This window comes from Siniperca chuatsi, linkage group LG18 (genome assembly GCF_020085105.1).
Source record: "Siniperca chuatsi isolate FFG_IHB_CAS linkage group LG18, ASM2008510v1, whole genome shotgun sequence".
NCBI lineage: Eukaryota > Metazoa > Chordata > Actinopteri > Centrarchiformes > Sinipercidae > Siniperca > Siniperca chuatsi.
Genome location: NC_058059.1, coordinates 9,099,042 through 9,126,153, shown reverse-complemented (window position 1 = coordinate 9,126,153; position 27,112 = coordinate 9,099,042). Strand labels below are relative to the sequence as shown.

General features: G+C 38.7%; 3 protein-coding genes across 10 annotated transcripts in view; all 3 read left to right on the top strand.

Annotated features, from left to right (window-relative positions):
- Positions 1 to 6,833, top strand: part of ptpn13 (protein tyrosine phosphatase non-receptor type 13) — a 46,781-nt gene extending 39,948 nt beyond the window's left edge. For all 6 annotated transcript variants that reach the window (XM_044173844.1, XM_044173846.1, XM_044173843.1 and 3 more), the window contains 18 exons: positions 17 to 176; positions 323 to 478; positions 1,006 to 1,177; positions 1,334 to 1,544; positions 1,686 to 1,771; positions 1,875 to 1,936; positions 2,325 to 2,480; positions 2,787 to 2,952; positions 3,157 to 3,246; positions 3,373 to 3,479; positions 3,581 to 3,636; positions 3,723 to 3,820; positions 4,138 to 4,286; positions 4,372 to 4,462; positions 4,615 to 4,952; positions 5,039 to 5,254; positions 5,344 to 5,406; positions 5,521 to 6,833. In XM_044173844.1, the coding sequence (XP_044029779.1) occupies positions 17 to 176; positions 323 to 478; positions 1,006 to 1,177; positions 1,334 to 1,544; positions 1,686 to 1,771; positions 1,875 to 1,936; positions 2,325 to 2,480; positions 2,787 to 2,952; positions 3,157 to 3,246; positions 3,373 to 3,479; positions 3,581 to 3,636; positions 3,723 to 3,820; positions 4,138 to 4,286; positions 4,372 to 4,462; positions 4,615 to 4,952; positions 5,039 to 5,254; positions 5,344 to 5,406; positions 5,521 to 5,598 (2,455 nt within the window). In that variant the 3' untranslated portion in view covers positions 5,599 to 6,833. The remainder of the gene's footprint in view (positions 1 to 16; positions 177 to 322; positions 479 to 1,005; positions 1,178 to 1,333; positions 1,545 to 1,685; positions 1,772 to 1,874; positions 1,937 to 2,324; positions 2,481 to 2,786; positions 2,953 to 3,156; positions 3,247 to 3,372; positions 3,480 to 3,580; positions 3,637 to 3,722; positions 3,821 to 4,137; positions 4,287 to 4,371; positions 4,463 to 4,614; positions 4,953 to 5,038; positions 5,255 to 5,343; positions 5,407 to 5,520) is intronic.
- Positions 6,834 to 8,098: 1,265 nt separating this feature from the next.
- Positions 8,099 to 14,616, top strand: sdad1 (SDA1 domain containing 1). Its single transcript, XM_044174697.1, has 22 exons — positions 8,099 to 8,314; positions 8,448 to 8,552; positions 8,643 to 8,741; positions 8,887 to 8,997; positions 9,442 to 9,513; positions 9,628 to 9,728; positions 9,848 to 9,905; positions 9,995 to 10,069; positions 10,154 to 10,255; positions 10,348 to 10,417; positions 10,536 to 10,639; positions 11,575 to 11,632; positions 11,716 to 11,774; positions 11,879 to 11,955; positions 12,132 to 12,229; positions 12,343 to 12,419; positions 12,794 to 12,923; positions 13,076 to 13,167; positions 13,254 to 13,444; positions 13,632 to 13,716; positions 14,074 to 14,235; positions 14,371 to 14,616. The coding sequence occupies exons 1-22, from the start codon at positions 8,225 to 8,227 to the stop codon at positions 14,416 to 14,418; spliced, it is 2,064 nt and encodes a 687-aa protein (XP_044030632.1). The 5' UTR covers positions 8,099 to 8,224; the 3' UTR covers positions 14,419 to 14,616.
- Positions 14,617 to 15,607: 991 nt separating this feature from the next.
- Positions 15,608 to 27,023, top strand: klhl8 (kelch-like family member 8). 3 transcript variants are annotated; one of them, XM_044174700.1, is made up of 12 exons: positions 15,608 to 15,732; positions 18,678 to 18,897; positions 19,264 to 19,325; positions 19,741 to 19,906; positions 20,132 to 20,281; positions 20,698 to 20,884; positions 21,204 to 21,347; positions 21,942 to 22,053; positions 22,981 to 23,149; positions 23,237 to 23,396; positions 24,203 to 24,404; positions 25,079 to 27,023. In XM_044174700.1, the coding sequence occupies exons 2-12, from the start codon at positions 18,700 to 18,702 to the stop codon at positions 25,200 to 25,202; spliced, it is 1,674 nt and encodes a 557-aa protein (XP_044030635.1). In that variant the 5' UTR covers positions 15,608 to 15,732; positions 18,678 to 18,699; the 3' UTR covers positions 25,203 to 27,023. The 3 variants fall into 3 exon arrangements, with proteins under 3 accessions (XP_044030635.1, XP_044030633.1, XP_044030634.1); XM_044174698.1 differs by having other exon boundaries at positions 20,132 to 20,452; XM_044174699.1 differs by lacking the exon at positions 15,608 to 15,732 and adding an exon at positions 17,517 to 17,762 and having other exon boundaries at positions 20,132 to 20,452.
- The last annotated feature ends 89 nt before the right edge of the window (positions 27,024 to 27,112 follow it).

Genomic DNA, 27,112 nt, shown 5'->3' with positions numbered 1-27,112 from the left:
TCTTTGTGTTGGACAGGTGTCCTTCATCCCCCATGACAGCTAACCTAGAGTCATCCCCCCTGCCTATGGTGTCCTCCCTCACTGCCCCAAGCCCAGATCCCCTGCCTCCTCCACTGCCTCTGCCCTTAAACCTCACTGTGTCCAGCAATGTACAGGACATGGAGGAATTTGTCCCGGTAAGGACTGAGGAAGGGAAGCTCTCAAGATAGAAATTTCTGAGGTCTGACTCATAAAGGGGTTCCACTAAAATGCGGATGTAAATTTTAAAGATTTATTCAGACCAAGGGTAATTCCTGTAACTGAGATTCATCTCTGTTGTTAGGATGTAGAGCTAAAGGTCTCCTTGGTGAAGTCAGAAAAGGGCAGCCTGGGCTTCACCCTCACCAAAGGTAATGATCATGGATGTTACATCCATGACATTGTCCAGGATCCAGCCAAAGGAGATGGAAGGCTCAGGCCCGGGGACCGAATGATTATGGTACGAATTCATTCCTAATCCCTTACTCTGGTCACAGCCTACAGTATGTTTCATCCTATGTTGTTGGTGCATTAATACAACCCAAACAGTGATTATGTCAAATTTGGGCTCAAAAATTTTTTTCATTTAAAGGAATAGTTCAAAATTTTGGTAAATACGCTTGTTCGCTCTCTTGCCAAGTTAGATAACAATATCAATGCCTCTCTCATGTCTGTATATGAACTATGGAGCTAGAGCTGAGCTGAAGCTGATTAAGCTTAGCATAAAGACTGGAAGCAGAGGGAAACAGCTAGCCTGGCTCTGTTCAAAGTCAAGTGTTCGGATTAAACAAATAAAATAGGACGTGTAAATTAGAATAATTAGAGGTGCTGGTAGGCTGATTATTATTTATTTTTATTTATTTTATTTTTTTTACTTTGGACAGGGCCAGGCTAGCTATTTCCCCCTTTTTAATAAGCATGTTTCCCAAATTGTCGCTCTACTCCTTTTAATCCATAATGCATGAATGTTTTATTTTCCATCTCCAGGTGAACAACACAGATGTGAGCAATATGGGCCACACCGAGGTGGTTAATCTTGTGCGTGCGGCCCCCCGTGTGGTTGACCTGGCGGTAGGGAGGGTCCTGGAGGCCCCCAAGCCCCCCATAGAAGCCCACCTGCTGCCTGACATTTGTTTTAAGGGCAGCCAAGAACCACTGGGTAAGAAACAGCCCTCATTAACAAGATAAAACATGCCTGCCACATCTGAAATTCAGGCATTGTATATACACTATTCATAGTTATTGCAAGCTTTCCCAAATCTTGCATCAAAAATAAGTCAAGTCAAAATTCTTTTACTCCTTGTTTTATCATCAGGTTTGGTACTGGATGGTGGCAGTGACAGTATATACAGTGTCTTGTTTGTGAAAGACATCCTGCCAGGTTCAATGGCCTATGAGGAGGGCAGCCTGAGACCACTTGATCTAATCCACTACATCAACGGTGCTCCCACTCAGGACCTGACTCTCAGTGAGAGCACCAGACTGTTGGAGCTCTCCCTCGACGACCTCACTCTCAAGGCTACAAGGTAGTCTAGCAAAGAATGACATGCGTAGCCTATATGAAATTTTTCATGCTGAGTCAGTGTTGGTTTTTGATCTGGATGCCATTACAAACGGTTATTTTTAGCTCAAGATCACTTTATTCTTCTTTTTTTTCTGTCTCAAAGGGATGGAAAGCCTGTTTCCCCTGGGCAAAAAAGTGTCTCTTTTCTTAACAACAACATTAGCCCCAACGTTTCATCCAGCATGAATGGTATGTTTCACATCTTTATAGGTGTTTCACCTGTGAAACTTTTAATTGTGTGAATGATTGTCTTTTATTTTACATATAATTGCAACATTGTTTTCTGTTTAAGGGTTTATTAAAGGAGAAGATCCAAGAGATACAGAGTGCCTTGCAGCACTTTGTCCTTTAGAAGTAAGTTAAGAAATGTATGCCATGTTGTGCTCTATATTCCATTGATGTGCTTGAATTAAAACGTGTTCTTCTATTGCATTTATTGTTTTTTCTGTACAGAAATTTCAAGCAAACGGCTAGAAAAATGCTAGTGACTAGCAGCAATTTGCTGTATTGTTGAAGCAAAGATGAATTCATGTTGTTTAAGACTTGCATCACTAGACATACTGTAAATTCTTATCACAATAATATTGTGATCACTATTATCAAAAGCTTGACTGTTGCCATCAAGCTTATGTCAGATAGCATTCATTACTTCTTAATAGCTTCTTCACTACCAAACAGTTGTCTGCTCAAGTTTTGAAATATGAATTAAAGGTGATTACATGTTTGTTTGTTGAATATGCAGGAGGAGATCATAAAGCTGGATCTGGAGAAGCCGCACTCAGGAGGTCTGGGTTTCTCTGTGATTGGAGGGGAAAGGGGGATCTTTGTCAAGTCCATCACACCAGGAGGAATAGCAGAGTCCTCAGGCAAACTGCAAGTGGGAGACAGGCTGCTGAAAGTGAGTGATGTTTGACATTTGCTGCTCAGAAGGTCATATTAATAAATGTATTTTTGTTGAACAAGATTTAATGCACATTGTTTATTGTTCAAATTTCCGCCAAATGCATTTAACTACTGACCTCTGCCCACACTATGAACTTAACTTAAAATAACAAATATCACAAAATGTTTAATCTGCCAACTAGTTTTTTTGTGATGTTACATGTGTATGTGTTTGTTTTTGTGTGAATTTGTATTAAACTAAACAAAATACACAGCCCGCTCCTAAGGGTTTAAATTATGACTGTCTGTCTTTTTCTTGCAGGTGAATGAAGAACTAATGACAGGTGTGTCCCACACCAAAGCTGTCACCACCATCCGTAAAGCTAAAGGCCTGGTACATCTTATAGTGTCCAGACCACCAGACCAGAACCCGAACACATACCTGGCCTATCCACCCATCAATTCTGACAAGTGCAACGGAAACACAGGTACAAGCAAAGAGCCAAAACGTGGGATTTCTATGCATTTTAGAAAAGTTTCGTCTGATAATTGCTTTCTCCTGTTTTAATATTTTACGAAGATTTAACTCTGCTCTATTTGAAATTAAATTGTGACTAATAATAGTATTCGTTTTGTAATAATCTGACCTTTTCTCTCTGCACACAACCCACTCTCCTTCATGTTGCTTTCAGATCTGAGTGAGGACAGTGGAGCAAAGACTAAGCTGTCTACTATCCATGATCAGCTGAAATATGGTCGCTTCCCCCTCATACCACCAATAGGTAATAACATGCAGGCTAGAAAATGCACCGAAAATCTCAGTAGAACACTGCTGAATGAATGAATTTGTAAATCAAATAATGAAATTGTAAACTTCACAAACTAGACTACATTGCCATGTTTCACAGATTATGAAGATGATCCACAAGAACAGAAAAGAGGGACGGAGCACAGCGCAGAGCTTTCAGAGGACACAGACTGTGATGGCTCTTCTTTACCTGAAGACTCCCCTGAGGTACAAATCGAATCCATCTGACTTGATGAAAACTTAAAACTATATGCTGGTTATGCTGATTATTATTTATTTATTTTTTGTATATGATTCTTCCATAATAGAGTTCCCGGAAAGTGGAGTGGCAAGAGGAGAGTGTTGATGATCCAAGGAACGAAAAGTAAGATTTTGCTTTTTGGTTCTACACTCGTCACAATCAGGACTGTGAAAATATTTGCAGCTCACCATTTGTTTTCGAATCAACAGCTATCTACAAATGAGTGCTGGACAGACAGAGGAAGATGAAATCACATGGGGAAGTGATGAACTGCCTATTGAAAACATGAACTCTAAATCAAGAGATGGTAAGACTGACTTTCTCTGACTTTGTTAATGTAAATTTAACAAAATTTAATATAGGGGAGTTTCCAATTGGGGTGGGCAAATGAGATCTAGATTTCATTATTAATTAGTTAGTGAGACCAGTGAGGGTGGAGTCTAAATAAAGAGGAAGTAATAGGTTATGGAAATGCTATTCCATACAGGCCGGTCCATCTTTTCCTTCATTAGTGTCAGTCTTTATAGGGTCGGTCGGGTGTGTTTGTGTGTTAGATTTGTCATTTTGAATTATGTTTGTAATTCTGCTTTAACTGTTTTGTTCCCTCAATCTGTCTTCCCCCAGATGGGCCAATCATCACAGAGGATGAGCTGACTTCTTTACCCCTTGTCAAAGTGGTCCCTGATGGCCAGTACACAGGACCAAAGCTCAACACTGTGGTCCGCATGATGAGGGGGCTTCTGGAGCAGAAGGTCCCGCTGCAGGAGTTTGAAGTAAGAATCTACTTTGAATTTCAATGCCGGTGAATTAATTGCAATTCATTAGATTTTTATGAACATCTGATTTCCTTCCTGGCAGAATCTTCAGAATCTCCAGCCACTGGATGACTGTTTAATAGGTCAGACGAAGGAGAACAAGAAGAAAAATCGCTACAAGAATATTGTTCCCTGTAAGAACAGTCACAAATGTGTTGGTCCATGTTTTGTACATTGTATCATAACAGGAAACCTTTCAATAAATTTCAATAAATCCAAAGTTGGATACTTAAAATGCTGGACATAATTTTAAATTATTTTTTTAAAATGTACGTATCTCTTCTAGTTGACACAACTCGAGTTGTGCTGGGCAAAGACGGAGGCTACATCAATGCCAACTTCATCAAGATGCCAGTGAAGGATGAGAACTATATGTACATCGCATGTCAGGGTCCCTTACCCACCACTCTGGGTGACTTTTGGCAAATGGTCTGGGAGCAGAAGTCTAATGTGATCGCCATGATGACCCAGGAAGTAGAGGGAGGGAAAGTGAAATGTCAGCGTTACTGGCCAGACACACCGAGGACAGCAGAGATGGTGGGCGACAGGTTACAGATCACGCTGATCAAAGACCAATATCTCGACAACTTTGTCATCCGACTCATTGAGGTCAAAGATGTCCAGGTTAGTTTACATAAGGATTTAATGATAATTTAAACTTTAATACACTGTTAATAGACACATTAACATAAGACTTTCTCCCTCCTCAGACCAATGAAATACAGCGTGTAACTCATCTGAACTACACAGGATGGCCGGACCACGGCACGCCCTCACAACCCGAGCAGCTGCTCACATTTATTTCCTATATGAGGCACGTTCATCGATCGGGGCCCATAATCACACACTGCAGTGCAGGCATTGGTCGATCAGGAACCCTCATCTGTATAGATGTGGTTCTAGGTCTCATCAGTAAAGATGCTGATGTAAGTAGACAATCTAATATATTGTTTATAAGGAAGCTTCTATTCTTACTTGTATTCTTTTTGTTCTAATAAACATTTTTTTTTTGTAGTTTGATATTTCAGATGTCGTACGGAACATGAGACTTCAGAGACAGGGAATGGTCCAGACAGAGGTAAGATTTAATGTTTGCTTTTAGTATTAAGTAGCTTAACTCTTAACTGTTTTGATCCTACACCTCTTTGGTTCATGTTTTGTTCACACTTTTTCCCCTTTTTATTTTTTACAGGACCAATATATTTTCTGCTATCAAGTGATCCTCTATGTCCTCAGATGCCTTCAAGCAGAGGAAAACATCTCAGGATAGTAGAAACCACATATCACGTCATGAAGACGCTGGGTGACTGTTTCACAAGAGCATAACAAAAATGGAGGAGAGTTGACACAGGCAGCAATTGCCAAATTACACTACATGTTTTTAAAATGCCTTAAAATATTCAGTTCCTTGAGAGTAGAAAACCTTTAAAGAAGTCTATATTTTTATTTTTGCTTTTTGAGTTCTCTCTCTTTGGCTGCTACTCCCTTTCACTGCATTTATGAGAACTGCTGATTGTATTTCTTATTGTCACCTACAAGAGAACACATTTTTTCCCTCCAGATTCTTGGATATTCTAAAATAATTATGAAAGTGATCAATGATTTCGTATTTTATGTGGAACAAAATTTTACTTGTGTATTTTGAATCCTATTTTAATGCTGGAACATGCCTTGACAGAATACTATGTCAGTATTTGCTTTGTAAATCTATTATACAGTAATTGCTCACTGCCTGAGGTAAATGATGAAATTAAAAGTGTACATATTCATCTCCTGAAAATTAAACTGGATACATTTAAATTGTTATGTAGATGGACGTTTCATTCTTAGAATAATCAAATGTTTTCTTTGTCTTTTGTCATTTTAGTGCATATCGCCTTTTAGCATACTTTTGAGAATGACAAACTTTGTCAGCCTTATTGTTATCATTCATGCTGTGGAAAAAGGTTGCCATCACATTCCAAACTTCATTTATAGAAACATTAACCTAATAGAGCTTTTCCAAGCTTGCTGACTAACAAAACCACTGAAAGGTTTGAGGAAGAGAAGCTACAACTTGCACACCTGTATAAGAATTGATGACTTGAAAGTTACTACATATACACTATATATAAACCACAAACTCTGGGCTCAAAATGGAGCGTAGAATTTAATCTGTTCCCTGACACAGTCGATACAAATATTGGACTTTCATACTGTATTTTTTGCCTGGCTGTTTGAATGAATGCATATTTTACAGGTGCTCATGTTACTGTGTCTTTCCCCTGTATGTAGTTTTTAAACATAATTGCCCTGAATGAATGCACATCCCTGAGCTATCTGATGGAACAATGTAATTGTCTACAAATACTGTAGCAGAAAGCAGGAGGTGTTGCTGCACAGATAGGTTGTCTTATACCAGTTTCACCACCATGTGGTGCCAAAATTTATTATATCACTAAAATAATTCTGGAAACAGCTATTCAGTGTCCCATTTAAACAAAATAAAGCTCATATTGCTCATTGTGTTGGATAGCCACTGTTCTTTGCAGGGTTTGCGATTTGAGACATCGCCACAGGTTGCAGTGATATGCAAAATCCTACAGAATTCACCATAAAGGAAAAGCTTTTACAATTCAAAAAATTAAAATCAGTCATTCATAGTGAATATAATCATAATAATCACTTTCAAAGGGTCCCTCTCAGCACTCACTTAAAATTTATCTGAGAATTTGGTAGTGGTGGAATATAAGTACATTTACTCAAGTACTGTACTTAAGTACAAATTCAAGGTACTTGTACTTTACTTGAGTGTTTCCATTTTATGCATATATATCAAATATTGTACTTTTTACTCCACTAAATTTATCTAAAAAGTAAAAAGTTTACTTTAGATATGTGGTTCTCACATGACAGAGACGCTACAAACATGATGATCTTATTGAATATGTTGCATTGCTGTAGATTAAACTTCCCAACGGTATATAAAGTAGTTAGTATTAGCACAACCTTAAACAACTACAGCAGTAAAATGCAACATACACATTAATGCAGCAGTAATATTAATCCAAAAACAAAAAGTAAAACACTGACAGGGACCATCTTTCTGAGTACTTTTGCTGATAATATTTACATACTTTTACTTAAGTAAGGTTTTGAATGCAGGATTTTACTTGTAGTGGAGTATTTTCAGTGTGGTATTAGTACTTTAACTTAAGTAAAGGATCTGAATACTTCTTCCACCGCTATAATTTGGTTAGCAGTTGTTTATGAATAAAATTTAATAGCTGAGTTTTATAGTGGTAAAGCATACTGAATGTTTACTCAGATCTCTCTGTCCTTTAAATTAGTGTGACTGAAAATATTATGTATATAAGTCAATTAAAGTTAAAAGTTGACACAAAATACCTCAACACAAGCGGTGTGCCTTGATTCACATTTTCTTTCTACCTGAAAAGGCAGCTGCCAGTACTGAAAATGAGCAGTGTGCAGTAAGCACAATTCAGTGGCTAACTTATACATATTTATTTTTACCATATCATAGTAGTAGCAACACTAAAATAGTTTGATAACTGGTTCTCAGGCTGACCAGAGAGGCAGGCTAGCGTTAGCAAGCTTCTCGCTTCACAACTCGAGCCAACGTGGACTAAGTTGTCAGGTATAACGGAAAGTATACAAAAACTTAGATAAGTGCAACATTATAAAGTTTAGATCATTTAAACGCCCAAGCACTGCAGCAAAGAAGGAAACACGTCTCCTTTAATCAGAGCGGAAGCGACCAGGACATGGCCGGACGTGACGTACGGACTTTTCACTGCAAGTTAAATGGCAGCCTACACATTGGCCACGCTTACCTTGTAAAATCTGCTGTTTCTTCGTTATTTCTTCTCAGCATACTCGCAAAATCATCTTAAACCATGTCCGGACGACACAACAACAAATTGCCAAACAATCTGCCACAACTGCAGAATCTTATAAAAAGAGATCCACAGTCATACGTAGATGAGGTAAGTGTTGTTAGCTAACATTGCTAAAGTTATTAGCTAGTAGATATGTTATTGTTTGTGAATTTAAGCATACGAGAACTGTCAATATACTGCAGTAATGAATCACTAGTGGTTGTTCTTGTGCCGTCAACAGTTTCAGCAGCAGTACCGACACTACCAGTCCAATATACAGATCTTCAAACTGCAGCCTGACAAGCAGAACAGGGAGTTGGCAGATCTTGTCATGTTTCTTGCTCAGGTACCATAATGTGTGTGTTTCTGATCAGTAATGTGTAGGACCTTCCTGCCTTCTATACGTTGTGTAGTTAACGTTATTCTTGTCCTCCAGGTTAGTCACTGCTACATGCAGCAACTGTCCACCTTTCCACAAGAGCTGTCTGAGTTATTACTGAGTCACCACACAGTCCTAGAGCCAGACTTAAGAATGGTGAGAATATCTGACAGCACAGGAACATCTTTTCTTATCCATATTAAGTAATTGATCATGCTTGTAACACATGAGTTTGTTGATATGTATGCAAATGACATGTCTCTTAGCACTGAAATGTTTGTGTGTTTCCTGTCTTTGTCAGACCTTCTGCAAAGCACTGATTCTTCTGAGGAATAAAGATCTGATCGACCCCTCTGGACTCCTGGAGCTCTTCTTTGAGCTGCTGCGATGTCATGACAAACTTCTCAGAAAGGTGAGTGCACTCAGCCCCCAAATATCTACAGCAGAAACATTCTCTATGCCTTTGCCCCAACCCACCATGTAGTCACTGGATAGTATTTCATTTTTGCCGTGAAATTATAAGAGCATATTGAAATAAATGGCTGAAATGTTTCAATAGATTTTGTACTTTTAGTGTTTTATTACATACTTAAGTAGTTTCAAATTTAAGGAGATAGAAACTCATTGGTAGTAGTTCGGAGTAGAGGGTGAATTAGTCACCAAGCAAATTTCAATTGAATGCTGACCATTTCTAACTGCCTTGTATAGTGTTGACCAATGGACTTGCTTTTCTGGTGTTGTCTGTGTTTCTGTATTCATATTCATATGTTTAGTTGTTGTCTTTCTCTGTTGTGCTCTTTTGTTGTTTCTGTCTTCCCCTTTTCAGAAGCAAACATTTGCTTTTCTCTCTCCACAGACGCTGTACACACACATTGTAGCAGATATCAAAAACATCAACGCTAAGCACAAAAACAACAAGGTTAACACAGTGAGTACAAATACTGGTACATACTCCATGTTTGACTGTGTGTAATATTGTGTGATACAGCAGCTTAAAATAGTCACCACTCACTATCTGTGTTTATAATGTTGTGTGTTTCAGACGTTACAGAACTTCATGTACACCATGCTGAGAGACAGTAATCCCATAGCAGCAAAGATCTCTTTAGATGTAATGATGGAGCTATACAAAAGGAACATATGGTGGGTTTTATTTGTACACTGGATTTTATGAAATAAAACCGTATAAAGCTCTTGTTTTACAAGAAATTCTCATTATATTTCACTGCTTTAACCTGAATGTCTTTTTGTTTGTGTGATAGGAACGATGCCAAAACAGTTAATGTCATTACAACAGCGTGCTTCTCCAAAGTGACAAAGGTATGTTTAGCACATTGAAAGCAATGCTTTGCTTATTATATTGCATAAGTGGCAGTCCTGTACATCCTCACCTGCCTCTTCCTGTTCAGGTCCTTGTTGCGAGTCTTAAATTCTTTCTGGGCAAGGATGACGATGAGAAAAATGAGAGTGATTCAGAGTCGGAGGTAAGTACCGAAGATATAAAGTGGTTAGAGAAATAATTTAGATTTGTTGTGCTGTTTTTGTTTAGAATCTGTCTTATATTTCAGACGGAGGGACCATCAGTCCGAGACCTTAAGGTGAGATACTCCACCGGCAAGAAAACCACCAAAAACAAGAAGAAGCTGGAAAAGGCAATGAAAGTCCTCAAGGTACCACTGTTGTATTTACTACAGAGGCATGACTCATATTGTTACATTTGTGATCAAATTAATTGAGTTCATTGTTTTAACTCTTTGGACAGAAACACAAGAAAAAGACGAAAGCAGAAGTGTTCAATTTCTCTGCTATTCACCTCATTCACGATCCTCAAGGTAGGTTCACCTGTCTTCTCCACAACACCACAACAACTGCAGCACAAAGAAACTGTCTAAGGTCATTTGTACTACAATTTACAGAACTCTAAACCATCAGATATCTCTTTTTGTTAAGATTTCTCTGAGAAACTCTTGAAGCAGTTGGAAGACTCTAAAGAGCGCTTCGAGGTGAAGATCATGTTGATGGAGCTCATATCCAGACTGGTTGGAATCCATCAGGTAAGGGATGTAGCTCTCATCAGCTAGTTTGTACACGCCTTTTTAGCGTGATGGCAGACAACTTAGAACTGGCCCTCAGGGATCAATAAAGTATTTCTGATTCATGAATATTGGTGACTCTGTAAAGCATTTTATCCAGTATAGGTTAACATATTCAAAAACAAATGCAGTAGGTTATTCCTAATAAGAGTTGATGTTGCTTTTATGCAGCACAGCTTTTAAATAATTGTTGTTAAGCCTGTGGTCTAATGAAATGGGCTACATTTAATTAACAAGTGGTTATAATCAATATTTCTATATTAACAATAGCTCACTTGACTACTTGTATGTGAAAGGAGTCACTTGTGATGAACCCACAGAGAATTATCGCCCAACTCTGCAGTTCCCCTCAACTCTACGGGGTTTTATAGCAATTTTCAGCTCATTGTTTTGGTTTTCTGGCCTGCAACTTTACTGTTTTGGTTCACTCTCACGGCATCATAGCGCCTTTTCAGCTGCAGCGGACAGCTTTAAAAATCGAACTGAATATGGAAATTACATTCATCAGGTGGCCAGAAATACGACTCCAAATGAATGCTAATGTTGCTTTGTGCTTTGAATTTGCTGGATGTGTAAATAGACAACTGTTTACTACCACATTTTCCATATGAAGTTAAAAAGTGGTAACGTTGTGTCAGCGTTGTGTTCACAGCTTGTTTCTTCTGTGTAAAGATGGGATTACACCTGTACAACTAGCTGTAATTACATTTCTACCAGATATTGATGTGCAAGCATCGATAATGATGGCTAATGTGCAGAATAAGCTTTGCCAATATTTTTCAAGGGAAGTATTGGTCAATAACAACATACTGTACCTGGGTTATGGGAATCATGTCTTGGACACTGCATATATGTAATATAAGCATAAATAAGGTATGAAAAATTCTCTTTTCCAGCTCTTCCTCTTCAATTTTTATCCCTTCGTCCAGAGGTTTCTACAGCCCCATCAAAGAGGTAAAAATAATTCATAATGAAGTAAATGGAAGTCTTTTGACCTCTGTGGATGAGACATGTTAAACAAACTGTTGTCTTTCTAGAGGTGACAAAGATTCTCCTGTGTGCTGCCCAGGCTTCCCACCAACTCGTCCCACCAGAGGTACATTAAGATCTATAGATTTATTCTGTTAGTTGACACATGTGGACTTAACATACTGTAGGGATTCCAGTGTTAACACTTTCTGTGCATTCCCACTTGTGCAGATCATCGAACCTGTAATCATGACCATCGCCAACAACTTTGTGACAGACAGAAACTCTGGGGAGGTTATGACCGTGGGGTAAGTAGCAGCCTTGTCTACTTTCTGGTTTCAGTTATCCAAAGTTTGTATGGACTGAAACATGAAGGAAAAAATATTCAAATGAGAAATACTAATCCAAACAGTTCTTTTGTAACTACAATGCCAAGTATTACTTTACCGTGTTATAGTAAATTTGACACCTTTTTGTACTCAAGTATCAATGCCATCAAGGAAGTGGCAGCCCGCTGTCCGCTCGCCATCACTGAAGACTTGCTGCAGGACCTGGCCCAGTACAAGATCCACAAGGACAAGAGTGAGTGACTGCCAGTCTGTTTTTCTTGCCACTGTACTTTTGTCACAATTAAAGGAGGTGTGCATGTATGTTCACTCACAAAACAACATGTTTTTGTCTGTATTTGCCCTCAGATGTGATGATGTCTGCCAGAGGACTGATCCAGCTGTTCAGGAGTCTTAATCCAAAGATGCTGCATAAGAGGGACAGGGTGAGCTAACTGTGAAGTCGTGTGAATTTTACTGAAATCAACATTTTTTAAAAACTGAAATGATGTCTTAACATTCATCAACGGTGAGTATAGTTTGTATAATAAACTGTATGAGAAAAAGACAGTTACTTAATGTATGAGGAGTCATTTTATAAATGAATGAACTCTTTTAAAAAGAGTTACAATTAAAAACAGTTATAATCCCTGAATGTGCTGGGTTTTTTTTGTACATGGCCCTGTATGGTTGAGAGTCTAGAGAGGGGTCCTAATAAAAATATGATGTAGTTAGAGAAGCACACATAAACAGATGAGAGTCCTGGATATATACAATACTGACAAAGCAATACATTACTATGTATTTTTAAATTCTCCAGGGGAGACCTACAGAGGCGTCAGTAGAGGCCAAGATCAAAGACTATGGAGAGCTTGAGGCTAAAGACTATATCCCTGGAGCTGAAGTCCTGGAGGTGGAGGAGGGGAACAAAGAGGGAGAGGAGGACGAAGGTGAGCAGCTGTTGAATCTTTGAATCCATAGGAATAGATTACCGTGGCTGAAATGATCTGTAAAACAGAATCCAGTTTCATACAGCTCTCCGATAGAGATGGCCGATGCTCAATATTAAGCTAATGTGTGTATTTTCCATATTGTACAACAGATGGCTGGGAGAGTGCCAGTATTAGTGATGACGATGAAGATGGGGAGTGGGTGGACGTTCACCACTCATCGGATGAAGACACAGGCGAAGTGGTGAGCATAAAATTGCATAGCTCATTAAATTGTTGTTGGTTAACTTTGTGTTGTTTTAATGTAAGAGTTATCTGTGTTTGTGGAAGGCGGAGAAGCTTCAGAGTATGCCAGTTGAGGAAAGAAAAGCCAAAGCAGCAGCGGTCAGCGGCAGCAGGCTCCTCACTCAAGATGACTTCAAGAAGATCCGTCTGGTCCAGATAGCCAAGGAGGTCAACGCTGCACCGGGCAAGGGCCAGAAGAGGAAAACTGTGGACAGTGACGACGAGGGTGACAGAAGGTTAGAAAGCTATTTGAATCTAAAGCTTAAAGCATTACAACATTAACAAAGAGAAATTTGTCTTCAGAATCTGAGAAACACTTCAGACTCTCAGATTCCTTTGAATAAGAGCAAAATCACTGTGATGTTTAGTTTGTTGATAAAGATAGATGATCATACTTATATTCCCCCCCCCAAAATCTTTCAGAGGGGAGCTGCTGACCTTGAGGAATATTGAGAAACTGCATAAGAAACCAAAAGCAGACAAGGAAACGCGCCTGGCAACAGCACTGGTAAAACCTTAAGCTAACCGTACGGTGATTTGAACTATTCTTAGTTACTGGTCCAGTGAAATCATGGTAACACGACTGAAACACTGACTCTGGAAAGTCATTCAGCAATTATTTCCATTATCTAATAGTCTACCAATTATTTCCTTGAATCATTAGGTCTATAAAATGTCAGAGGTTCATTTTACTATCACTGAAGACTAAGAAAACCAGCAAATATTCACATTTGAGAAGCTGGAACCCCATCATTTTTTAGCATTTTTGATTATTAAAATAGCTGTCGATTAAATAAAATTAAAATTAAATTAAATTTTCTGTCGACTAATCATTTCAGCTTTAATGATGTGTTTGATTTTCTAGGCGGGACGGACCAACCGGAAGGAGTTTGTCAGGAAGCGGACCAAGCTGAACCCACACGCCAGCACCAGCAACAAGGAGAAGAGGAAGACGAAGAACTTCATGATGATGAGGCACAGTCAGAATGTCAGAACCAAAGGCAAACGCTCCTTCAGAGAGAAACAGGTAAGTCACACCTGTCCGATAAATATATGTCACAATGAGCTGCTGTATTTGACTGTGGATACATTGATTTTATTGAATATAAAGATGAAACGGTCTTTGCACTTCAGCTTAATATATTTTGTCTTTCTTATCCAGCTTGCTCTACGAGATGCACTCCTGAAAAAGAAGAAGCAGCACAAGTAGAACACATGGACATAATGTTGTATTTGCCTCGCGCTGGCCATCCGATCGCCATCACAAACCTGATCTTTGACGATGTCTAATAATATTGTACATCCTTCAAGGAGCCTGTAAAGAGCCTTGCTCAGTTTATTATTGTATTATTTTCAGCGCATTAACTGCATACATTTATACTGTTCTGAAATAAACAATCTTTGATAATTGTGTGAAGGTTTCTGTATGGGTAAAGGTCTCATTGTTGTGTTTTGGTCTGTTTATGCTGCAGCTCTCCCTCCCTCCCATAGAAGTTGACTGATTCCTCCAGCTGATAAATTGCCTCCAATTGGTTATAGTTTAAATCACCAGAAAAATATGGATATCTGTAATTTGAAGTGTAATGAGCTGGGTATTATTTTGGAGAGCCTTAGTTTCCCTTTCTAAAGTGAAATAGATATAGTATCACCATTTATCTGAGAACACACTCCCTGTAGGCAAGGATTAGAATTTCGTACACATTAATGACCTGTTGTCAATATTTCTGCTTGGTGTTTGAAAGGTACAGCAGAAATATGCAGATGCTGCACTGATGTACAGTAAATGGAGCTCAACCAGGATGTGAAGGTGTTGTTAATGTATAATTTTAGAAAGGGTTTAATTGGCCAATATAGTTATATAACAATTGTAATTACAATCTAACATTTCCTTACTTTGCACATTACTCTCTAGTTTAGTGCCTTACTTTGAACATATCAGTGTCATTTACTGGAACTTATGTTGTGTGAGGCAGAAGACAAAATAAGGCTCAATCTCAATCTGAAGAACCATCCTACATGAAACTAAGACCCTATTTATGTGTCTTTCTGCCACAACTGTATGTTTTTACAGAATTTGTAACTGCACAGACTCTTTGTGGGGCATGTTTCAGAACAAATAAACCCAAGTTGCAGTTATACTATGATGTGATGTGTAAATCAACGATGACATTTTTAGAGATCTGAGAGAGAAGAGACAGTTGTCTGTTGATCATTTATTTTTGGATTGGGGAAGCAATAACAAAGTAAATTGGTTACCTAAACTCTTCTTAACAACGTACTGCATGCCCTCTGTCGAAATATATTGGAAAGTGAGTTACACTTGCGTTTGATATGTAAAGCTGTCACAATAACCAGCTAGAAACTGGCCGCTTTAAATGAGCATTATATTTAGTTCATTCGGCTGTTGTGCAGGTAATGTTTTAAAACTACAATACCCATGAAGCACCTGGAATCACAACAAACGTGCTAATACCAAACATTCCACTCAATGAAGCCGGCATCTTAATTCTTGCTGAGGCATGAGGTATCTAAATTAAATATGTTTTACTTAACGCAACGATTACGCAATGTTTTATAGTAATATATATAATTCTACGTTTAGTATTTTCATTAAATTCCCTGTTAAATCCTATCCATTCCCTGCCAGCTAACATTAGCTCTCATTAGCAAGTCTGCCTGGTAGTTGCTATTAGCAAACAAGCTAACCGTTAACGTTTAATCTCGGAAATTACGCTAGATAGATTCATCGTGTTCTTTAGATCCGTATCATTATATTTGTCTGGTTTCAGAGAGAGAACCCACTATGTGGTTTAACGTTATAAATATGATGTTAGCACGGAATGCGGTAATATTAAGTACCATAACGTTGCGTTACCCCCTTGGTAACCCGAGCTCGTCTTCACAAACTATTGACGAGTGGTTGTTTGATGTTGCAGACTTTATTTCAGCTTTTCTCAACTGTTATGCCCGATATTATGTACTAACGTAGCTGCGATAAATTAGTATGTTTTGGTATCTTACCCAAAAAGTATGGACACATTAAATATGACGTTAAGTTTAGATAAGATCTGCAGGTAATAGCTGTGGTTGACACTAAACAGCTAGCTAGGTGTTAATTTGCAGTATAACGTTAGCAGGTATGTTAAATATTTGCATCCCTTACATCCTCTCTTTGAATTCTTGTCCAGGAGTAGCTGTTAAAGCCTCTTTGTTACATAAATATGGGTCACTTTATTGTATATTTTGTGCATGTCCATGTCCAAGAAAAAGTAGCCTGCACACTTTTATACTTGAGTAAATTAAATGTCTGGTAACATCACATAGGAGAGCAATGAGGGCTAGTTTAGTAAGGTAGGACCAACGATTAGACCAGACACATTACTTTCAGACAGCAAGCAGTGTCTGATACATATGTATATATAGATAGGTGCAAAACCATTCTGTGAGCTGCTTATGTGATTTGATAAACAAGGGCTTTGATAGTTTAGGAAAGATCAAATAGTAAAAAGTGCACATGTGACGTGTAATCAAAATAAATACATTATATGATTGTTCAAAAGATGAAATAAATGTAAAATACTTCCAGCTGACTACAAAGCATGTCTCCTTGATGTTTATCACAGTTTTTTACACTGTCTCTTAAAAGGTGGGGAGGGAAATATAGTAATTCAGTGTGCAGGACGCAAGGTCATTATGGTAATAACTACTGTCATTATAGGACGGTGTAGTCCCTCATTCGTCCAGGAGTGTTCTATCGTAGAAAAGGTTTCAGTCGTAGTCATCTGGACACTGTTTTTAGAATCAAGACATTTCGGCTCCCATCCGGAAGTCATTCTCATACTGTCATTATACTCTGATCAAAGGACAAACCATGGAAGCACAGCATTTGGCTGCTAGTGTAGTTAGTGAAGTAAATTGACATGACAACAGTAGATTTCATGAGCACACACCAATTTTCTGTGTACCTTTGCACCTGATGTGGTATGCTAGTTGCCTAGTGGGAGTCCCTTTTGTATGGTGGAGATGCATAGAAAACAATATGTATGAATTTAAAAAGAGGTTGCTGTCGGCACATTGTCGTTTTGTACTCAGTGGAGTCTAATAGTTGTGCAATACATCTCTGTCTTTAAATTATTGACTATCTCACTCCTCATAAATAATACAACATGATAATGTTATCATCTTAAGGCCATGAAAGTGTTCCAACTGATCCTGAATCTGTCTTTGAATTAAGTGGATATTACAAAGTCCCTACATGTGTTGAGAAACCAGACAGTTTCAAAGATGAAGCCTATCTACAAACCTAAAAGTAGAACAGAGATAGCCTTTGATCACTAGTGCATTTGATGGGACTTGATGTTTCTCGTCTTATAGCTGAGAGGACTAGTGATGAGGGGGCGATACACTGAGTCTATTCAGTGTCAGAGACATAGCTTAAAAGAGAGACAGTGCAACGTCTGTAAGGTGTGGGTGGAGCTTTGGCCTCTGGCTGTCTGCTCTCAGTTTCTCTGTGACATATCAACTGTGGAGATTTTTCATCAGATTCAGCAATAGGTAGGAATTTTTATGGGTTTGATTGCGCTGCATGTTCTTTGTGGTGTGCCATGTTAGCTTGGAGGTATCTGCTTGTGCTGGGGTTTTTTTTACTTTTGGCTCCAGAAGTGACACTGAAAGGGAGAGGAATACTATCTGACCAAACTTGCTCAGCTGGCAGGCAATTTTCCCCACCACTAATTTCCCTTTTGTTTCCTCCATTGAAGTCTGTTTGAATGTTAGTTGCAATTTCTATTTCAGACGTCAAGTTATTCGTACAGGATGCAGTCAATGGCAGTGAAAATTTGGCCTGCTTATTATCACTAGGGATTGATTCATACTCATTGAGATTATTCTAATATTTTCTGTTGTTTACAGCCTCTACATATAATTGTATTGTGTCAAACAGGGCTGCAACTAATGATTATTTTTATTATCAATCTTTTCTCTCATTTCTTTCAATTCCTGTTATTTGTTTAGACTATGAAATGTCAGAAAATAGTGAACACTGCCAATTGCAAGTTCACAAAATTTAAGACGTCTTCAAATTTCTCGTTTTTGTAACCAACAGTTCAAAACCCAAGAATATCCAATTAACAATTATATAAAACTGAGAAAAAAAGCAAATCTTCACATTTGAGATAATAGAGAATGATGTCATTTTCACAAAAAAAAAAAGACTGAAATGTTGAATCGAATATCATAGTTGTTGCTGATTAATTTTCTGTCAATTCTATCGATCAATTAACTAATTGTTTCAGCACTAGTGGCAGAAATAGCTTGGCTAACAGTTCTCATGACTACATTAATGAGAACACATTCGATGTGACCAAAGTTTGTGAGCAAGTGAGTCTGCGACTGTATTTACAAGGTCTGTACCCTACAGATGCATTCTGTAAGCAATTCTTTGTCAAATTTCTCTTATCTCTCTTCTAGGTGTTGTTTCCTATAGCCAGCTATGGCACCAGGGGATGTGGTGCCAGACCATGCCAAGCAGCTGAAGTCCAAGGAGAAGCGGCCTGGAAACAGGGCCTTGAAAGCAAACTGTGAGCCTGATGGGTCCTTTGTCTTTGAAGCTCATGAGGCTTGGAAGGACTTCCATAACTCCCTCAGGCATTTCTACGAAGTAGGAGAGCTCTGTGACGTCACGCTGAAGGTAGGTCACTCTGTCCAGACTCAAGTAAATAGAGAGATTTGTTGGTCTTATATTTATGTCTCAACTAATCTTTGTTTATGTTTTCAGTAATGTCCAGTTAAAGGATGAGATTGTCAGTAATGTCCAGTTTAAGGAGAATATTTTATAAAAGTGAGCCTAATTAATCTAAATTTTGAGCTGTGTGGTTGTTTAATTATTTTCAATCCCTAAATAGCTGCCAAAATCACAGTACTCAGTCTGAACAGTTAATAAGCTCACTGCTTATTAACAGGAAATTAATAAGCAGTGAGCTTATTGATACTGTATACAGGTGTGCCTTGTTGCCTGTTTTTTAAACATGTATTTTGTGTTTGTCTCTTTTTGTAGGTTGGTAGTAGGTTGATACCATGCCACAAGCTAGTGCTGGCTTGTGTGATCCCTTACTTCAGGTATGTTCAATTTTTCTGTTTTATTTTTTAACAAGGCCTATAATAGCATTTTTCAGTACAGCGCTGACAGATGAGAAGGTTTATTTTCTTACTAGTGGACACTCAATCTCCATAATGATTTAATGAGTTTTGTCTATAGCTGTGTTTTCTTAAAGCCAAAAATTACATGCCAGATACACTTTTTGCTCTGACTAAACATACAGAAATTAAGCAAGGCAGTTCCCTCTTGTATATTAACATTTGGAATAAAACAAAACAAAATTTGCTTTAAAACATCATGTCATTTCAATGTCAGCTGAAATGTAATGATTGAAGACTTTAGGACAAAATATATTTTAAATGTTTTTGCAGAACACAAAGCTTTGTGGAAGGTGTTTCACCTTGTTCTTGTCTAAGTTGCTCTTTCTTCTCTCAGGGCCATGTTCCTGTCAGAGATGTCCGAGGCTAAGCAGGAACTGATAGAAATCAAGGACTTTGATGGTGATGCCATCCAGGACCTGGTGCATTTTGCCTACTCCTCCAAACTCACATTAACTGTGGACAATGTCCAGCCACTGCTTTATGCTGCCTGCATCCTTCAGGTAAAGAAACACAAATGCAATCAATCAACAAGCCGTGCAGGCATTTTGTTCTCTGTATTTTACATGAAGTGGGATAATTTTCAATTAAATGTTAAGTGTAGTGATGCTCAAACCCTTATTTAGCAATTCAAAATATTCTGACAATCTGTACACACAACAGAATTCAATTATGTAATACATTGAGATAATCTGTAAAATTGCTTTATTACTGCCTGAATCTGTTAGGTGGAGTTGGTGGCGAGAGCCTGCTGTGAGTACATGAAGGCCCACTTTCACCCCACCAACTGCCTGGCAGTTCGTACCTTTGCTGAGAGCCACAATCGTGTGGACCTGATGGACATGGCTGACCGCTATGCCTGCGAACACTTCACAGAGGTAGTGGAGTGTGAGGACTTTACATGCGTGTCTCCCCAGCACTTACGCACATTATTGTCCTCCAGTGAGCTCAATATCCACTCAGAGACACAGGTGTACAATGCAGCAGTGAAATGGCTGAAAGCAAACCCCCAGCACCACGAGGCCTGGCTGGACCAGATCATGTCTCAGGTTAGAGAGTGCATAACTTCAGTCAGAAGGGTATGGTTTGGTTGAGCTTACGGAAATGAATGTTGCATCTTCCTGAATTGAATATCTGAAAAGGTTTTGTGTTTGAAAGTAAGACTTTATGACCTATTTTACTGATTACCTGAAGGTTAAGCTACATAACTGTGTGTGATATGAGTGTTACATATATGTTACATATAATCACTTTTACAACCACAATACAAAGTGTACGCTTGTCTCTCTTTCAGGTGCGCCTCCCCCTGCTCCCGGTAGAGTTCCTGACTGGAACAGTAGCTAAGGACGAGATGATCAAAGGTAACCTGAGTTGTCGCGACCTGATGGACGAAGCCAGAAACTACCACCTGCACCTCAGCAACAAGGTGGTGCTGGATTTTGAGTACTCAGTCCGTACGATACCGCGGAAACACACTGCAGGTAGTACATATATGGTGGTGTTTGGCTTTGAACATGCAACTATAGATTTTATGGCATTTGTAGTAACATTCAGCACTTTTTCTTATCCTAAAAAATACACAGCTACATTCATGAAACCAAATGCCTTTCTGGGTGTTCATGTGTTGTAACAGGCTCAGTCCCCGTATTCATAACATAAGCAAATTTACAAAAATGTAATAACTTCTTTTTCATGTATTTATGTAGTTTGTCATATTTACTTTGTTAGTTACTTTGTTTTTTCATCTCTCATCTGTGGGCATAAAGTATGATGTTTGGTTCTTTCCTACCACTTCCTCAGGGGTTTTGTTCTGTGTGGGTGGCCGGGGGGGTTCTGGTGACCCATTTCGCAGCATCGAGTGCTACTCCATTACGAAGAACAGCTGGTTCTTTGGCCCTGAAATGAACAGCAGACGGCGTCACGTGGGTGTAATATCTGTAGGAGGTAAGAGGGGTTATGTATGTATTATAACACTACACAAAGTAAAAGACAGGGCATGGAAAGTTGGGTTTAGAAATTGAAGAGCACAGGGAAACTTTGACATATATTGTACACTCATTTGTCACTTTATTAGCTACACCTAGCTGAAACTAATGCAATCCAATAACAACAGTCCTGCAATAAATTCTGCTCTCATGAATGTTCTAATCAGTTTTTGTTGAAACTGTTTTAGAGAAGTGTTGATTCAACTGTATGATCTATTTGGAGGATGTGGTTTGTGGTGCTGTTGAACTGTATTGCATTATACAGAGTGTTTCTCTGTGTAAGCAATAATGTTTCTATTATTTCCGTAAACTGGCAACTGACTGTACACTATACAGACATTTTCTACAAATACAATACCCTGTTTGAGTTTTGATAATATCATTTTAGAAAATGAAATATTTGGATTACAGATTCACTTCAAAGGGAATACAGTATAACTTGCAACATACCAACTCCTTTTATTTTTCTTAATTACTTGTCACTAGTCAAAAAAGCCCTAATTAGTTTGTTCTCACAGTCAACTTCATATCTGTTTGTTGTTGGTTTCCTTAGGCAAGGTTTATGCTGTTGGGGGCCATGATGGTAATGAACACTTAGGCAACATGGAGATGTTTGACCCCCTCACCAACAAGTGGATGATGAAAGCCTCCATGAACACCAAGAGGTACACAGACACTACAACATACTGACTGTGAATGGGATTTTCTACTCGGGCTTACATTCTGGGAGAGTGCTATCACACTGAGGTGGCTCAATTTAAAAAAAAAAAAAAAAAAAGCAACTTTTCCTCTCCGTGTTGGCCTTCCTAATCCTGTGCTTTTCACACACAAAAATGGTCATTTTCAAAAAACCATCACCAGACAGGATAGATGAGAAAACGCTTATCTTGGGTAATAGTGTGGATAAGAAAAACAAAGCCTTTTTAAAAAAATATTTAATTGTTTGGTGCTGGGTAGCAGTAATATTAAGAAGCTGACTTTTTACAACCTTCAGCTTCTTAATGTGATCTCTCATTTTGAGCAGCATTGTCCCAACAAGCTTCCACAATAGGGAATAATTCATACACTTGTTAAATCGAAATGTTGTTACAATTTTGTGCCTTAAAACTGGCACTGTTTGACTGTTAGCTCTGCTGTTGCTGTTGAAAAAGTTAACACGCAATGCAGAGCGGCAGTGGAGCTCACCAAAATTTTGCCAGAGCCAGTAGGATTATCTGGGGGGCCAAATCCACTAAGTTGGACCAAGTAATTTGAAATATGGAATGTAACGATTATACAGAGTACAGATAATATAATAGAGATTCTTTTTTAGAAGTCTAGAAAGCATTCATGCTGTTTACATTTTACACTGACAGCTGTTAGTTTTAGAGTTTAAAACTCTGCTGTTGATCCTAAATTTTGATTTCATTATTTCCCGTTGACTTAGAAAATGTTCTTTTTTTCAGCCATGCTCAGGAAATGGACAGATTGATACCTTAACATGCCTTTCTTCTAGTGTACCATTTACTATCTGCTGTATGTATTTACTATACTTAGAGTATTGGGTAAACAGCAGAAATACTACTTCGAGCAAGGATGTTTGCGTTTCTCAGGAGGGGTATAGCCCTGGCAGCGCTTGGTGGTCCTATCTATGCTATTGGAGGTCTAGATGACAACTCCTGCTTCAACGATGTGGAGCGTTACGACATCGAAAGTGACTGCTGGAGCGCTGTGGCTTCGATGAACACACCCAGAGGAGGAGTAGGATCTGTTGCATTGGGGGTAGGACTGTAGAGGAAAGCCAATCGATTGTGACTGATATATGATCTCTACTCTGGACTTCACTGCTCTATACCTTCTCCTTGCCAGAGTTTCGTGTACGCAGTGGGAGGCAACGATGGTGTGGCGTCACTGTCCAGTGTGGAGCGGTTTAACCCACACCTCAACAAGTGGATGGAGGTCAGCGAGATGGGCCAGCGGCGGGCAGGAAATGGAGTCAGCAAACTAAATGGCTGCCTCTATGTAGTGGGTGAGAGGAATAAATAAACTAAGAGAGATTCCAAACACCTGTAATATTCATCTCTTCAGATCTGACCACTTGGATAGCCAGATATTGTTGGTTGGAACCATACACAGTAGTTCCAAGATGTATTTTGTCCAAATTTGACTTCAATTACACTGACTTCAATTGACATTGTTTGTCATTATTTCACTGGTGTTTCTTCCTCTTACGTGGGTTATTTTTATTTATTTATTTTATTTTTTTTGGGATACACCCAGGTTACATGCCTCCTACATACACACCCTACAATTTTATGCACAAATGCGTGAATCAGGAAAGACAAAAATTCATGTTTTGTAAAACTATCTGGTAACTTGATGGTGTAGTCCCTTATTCGTCCAGGAGTGTTTCATCTAGAAAAGGTTTCAGTCATAGTAATCTGGACACTGTTTACAGAATCAAGATGTTTTGTGAAAATGGTCTGAGAACTCAGAAATTCAAGCTACTCTGTGTTCATTAAATGTCTGTTGTGGCATTTTGTCAAGTCAGTAGCTGTGTGTGTGCTTAGTATGGATGCATGAAATCCTCATATGTTGTGTCTGCTCCATTAGTAACAGCATAATCCTACTGAAGGCAACTGAGTGTTAGCAGTCATTACATCTGAGCATGTTGTTTGCCAGGTTACATGTGTCCTCATTATTTCATGTGAAGTGATATCATACATGCCAGTTTCCCGTTTGCCCCTTGAGCTTTTTCCCAAAACCATCAGAGGTAGTCTTAAGAGATACATTTCTTGTGATTTTTAAAAATTGTCTCTCTCGTCTTTCCTAAAGGAGGTTTTGATGACAATTCACCCCTGAGCTCTGTAGAGCGCTTTGACCCGCGAATGCACCGTTGGGAGTACGTGTCTGAGCTGACCACCCCCCGTGGGGGAGTCGGCGTAGCCACTGTAATGGGAAGAGTGTTCGCAGTCGGGGGACACAATGGGAACATCTACCTGAACACGGTGGAGGCTTTTGAGCCTCGTATGAACAGGTGAGGAGGAAATGATTGAGGACTGTGATGTGTTTTACATAAATGCAATCTAAAACACATTTCTGTTTGCTTTAGCTTAAAGTAGTCACAGAGAACATGTGTGGGGTCATTGATAATTTTAGATACCTTTTTGAGGACTTGTTCAGTATTACGCTCTGTGTTTTGCCAATAATTTAAGCGCTGAGGTTAACGACACCTTGCATTCAGTTCTTGTTAGATATTACAATGGCTGAAGGAGGCCAATGCATGAAATGTAAGAAATCACAAACAACTTGAATAAACATTCCCCCGTTGGCAACACATTGCTCATTTATAAACAAAAACCCTGCAATATGCACAGTGCACACTTGAACTGAGTTAAAGACAAAATCAAATATTTCAGGTTAAATATTGCTGTGTAGTCTTTCTCAAATTAAATCTGAATTGTTACCTGAACATTAAAACTGGATAAAACCTAATGGTACCCTTGACAACAGTTAGAAGCTTGTGTGACTAGTCTTTCATGATACTGAAACAGGGCTCAACCTGTTACATTGAATAATTACACTGCTCTAATTGAAATAATTTTAATTCTGCAGTTACAGACTTTGCTCAAAAATACTGCTGTATTGTTTAGGACTTATTATGTCTTCTTCCTCTTATTTTGCTGTGATTTGTATCTGTTTGCTGTTCAGATGGGAGCTGGTGGGTTCAGTGTCTCACTGCCGTGCCGGAGCCGGAGTGGCTGTCTGTTCGTCTCACGTCAGCCAGATCAGGGACGTCGGCCAGGGCTCCAGCAACGTGGCCAACTGCATGTGACCGCCCGCCAACCCACTTATTACTAGGTGACTGACTGCCAGGTCACCATCAGTTCTGATCACTGCACAATCACACAACACAAAGCACATAGACAGGAGTGACGGAGTGATTTCGCCCAGCAACTTCATTCCCGTCGCCACTGTCTAAATGTCAGCTTAAAACTGATTTAAAGCTGATGTTCAGTTTGCACACAGTGATTGAGGATTATTAGGGAGATTTTACTGACTTGAAGTGCACATCTGACAAATCTGAAGTCTTCTCTGACAAAATGACACATTCAAGACATTCTTCTTGACTCCTGCTGGTGTTATTTGCAATCAGTGATGTAGTATTTTGTACTGTATTTTCATTTGTTTGACTGCCTTGACATAGTTTTGACTTTTTCTAAAGGGAAATAGTAGCTGAGCCTTGTATTTAATACTAACATCTTGAGAATGAAAGATAAGTTTAGGTTGCAAACTAGTAGGTTAAATGTGCACATTATGAATGTGGACTGTATAGTGGGCCATTATGAAAGCATTTCAATGGTCTCTTCTTTAAGACACTTCACTCTTTGTCTCTGCAGTTGCTTTCATTATCCAGAGAGATGTGGTTATACTGGATTCAACACCTTGTTTGCAGTGCAGCGTGTGAAGTTAAAACAGTTTCATCAGTCAATTTCAAATGCCATGTTAAGATGTCAAATACATTTCTAAGATTCCTTTGATCTTATGCCAGGTTAAGTGAAAGCATCTGTTAGAGCAGGTAGACTTTTAACGGTGCTTTTCAGAATCATTCTATCAGCAGTTCCAGCTGCAGTAAGCTGGATCATATCCCAGCAGTTCTAGCTTTTAGGGATTTGCCTATAATTGTGTTTGAACAATCATTTAAGGCTGACTGGGACAAATCAGCCACTGGCGAGGAGGTGACGGGTCTGAGGAATTTAACTGCTGCAAGTGCCAAAAGACAAAAAAGTGCACTAGCCGTTTTAGGAAGGTGTAGATGCAAATCTGGTTCAACCACCTGCTGAATCCTGAGTCGCAACCTTTACCTCGACCTCAGAATTGAGAAAGGTTTGGTGACTATATACCTGAGAGTCGAGGACTGATCAGAGCAATATGGTGCACCTCTCTAGTTCTTTTTCAGTTTTACATTGTATAGAGATCTGTTCAACCTGACAGGGACAGATTTTCAAATTCAAGATTTGTGTTTGACGATAGCTGGACTGTCAGAAATCCTAATCAGAGTGCTTTCAGATGTGTATGAGATTCAGCTGAGGTTTGTCTCTGCAGATGGTTGCGTTATATTTTAATATATGGACATTTTGTATAATAAGATAGGTGTATCTTTGCTATTATTCTTTACTTCACTATCTAATCCATTGCTGTGCACTATTTTCCTAGAATAGATGTGAAGTCTGAGTTTATATTTTTGTCCTAAATGGCCATTCATGGTCCTGAATAAATTTTATGTTATTCATGTTAGAAGTTTGAGGATGTTTATTTAGCACTCATGCCTATTTCTGACAAAATTTAATAATTTCTGGCAACAGTTTTGTTTTTCAGAATAGGCTGACAGAGTTTAAAACAGAAATGCTATATACAGTTTATACTAAAAATAATACATATTATTGCACAGTTTGTGTCCTGCCTGTATTAATACTAGTGCATATCATCAACAATATATTATCAATATTGTTGCCAACTTTGTTAACAAATGAGCCAGATACCAAGTCTTTTATAAACTTTACTTTGTGTTCTTCCTCCTCTTGACTGCTTCCATCTTTTGCTTTTTGTTTACATGGTATTGGTATAAAACAATAAAGTTAATGTGTAAAGTTCATTGGTGGGATTCCTTAATTTCTTTCTGTAACACTTTATGAAATTTTGCCTTCCAGTCAGGACTGCAGAAATCAGGTTTGTGGTAATGCC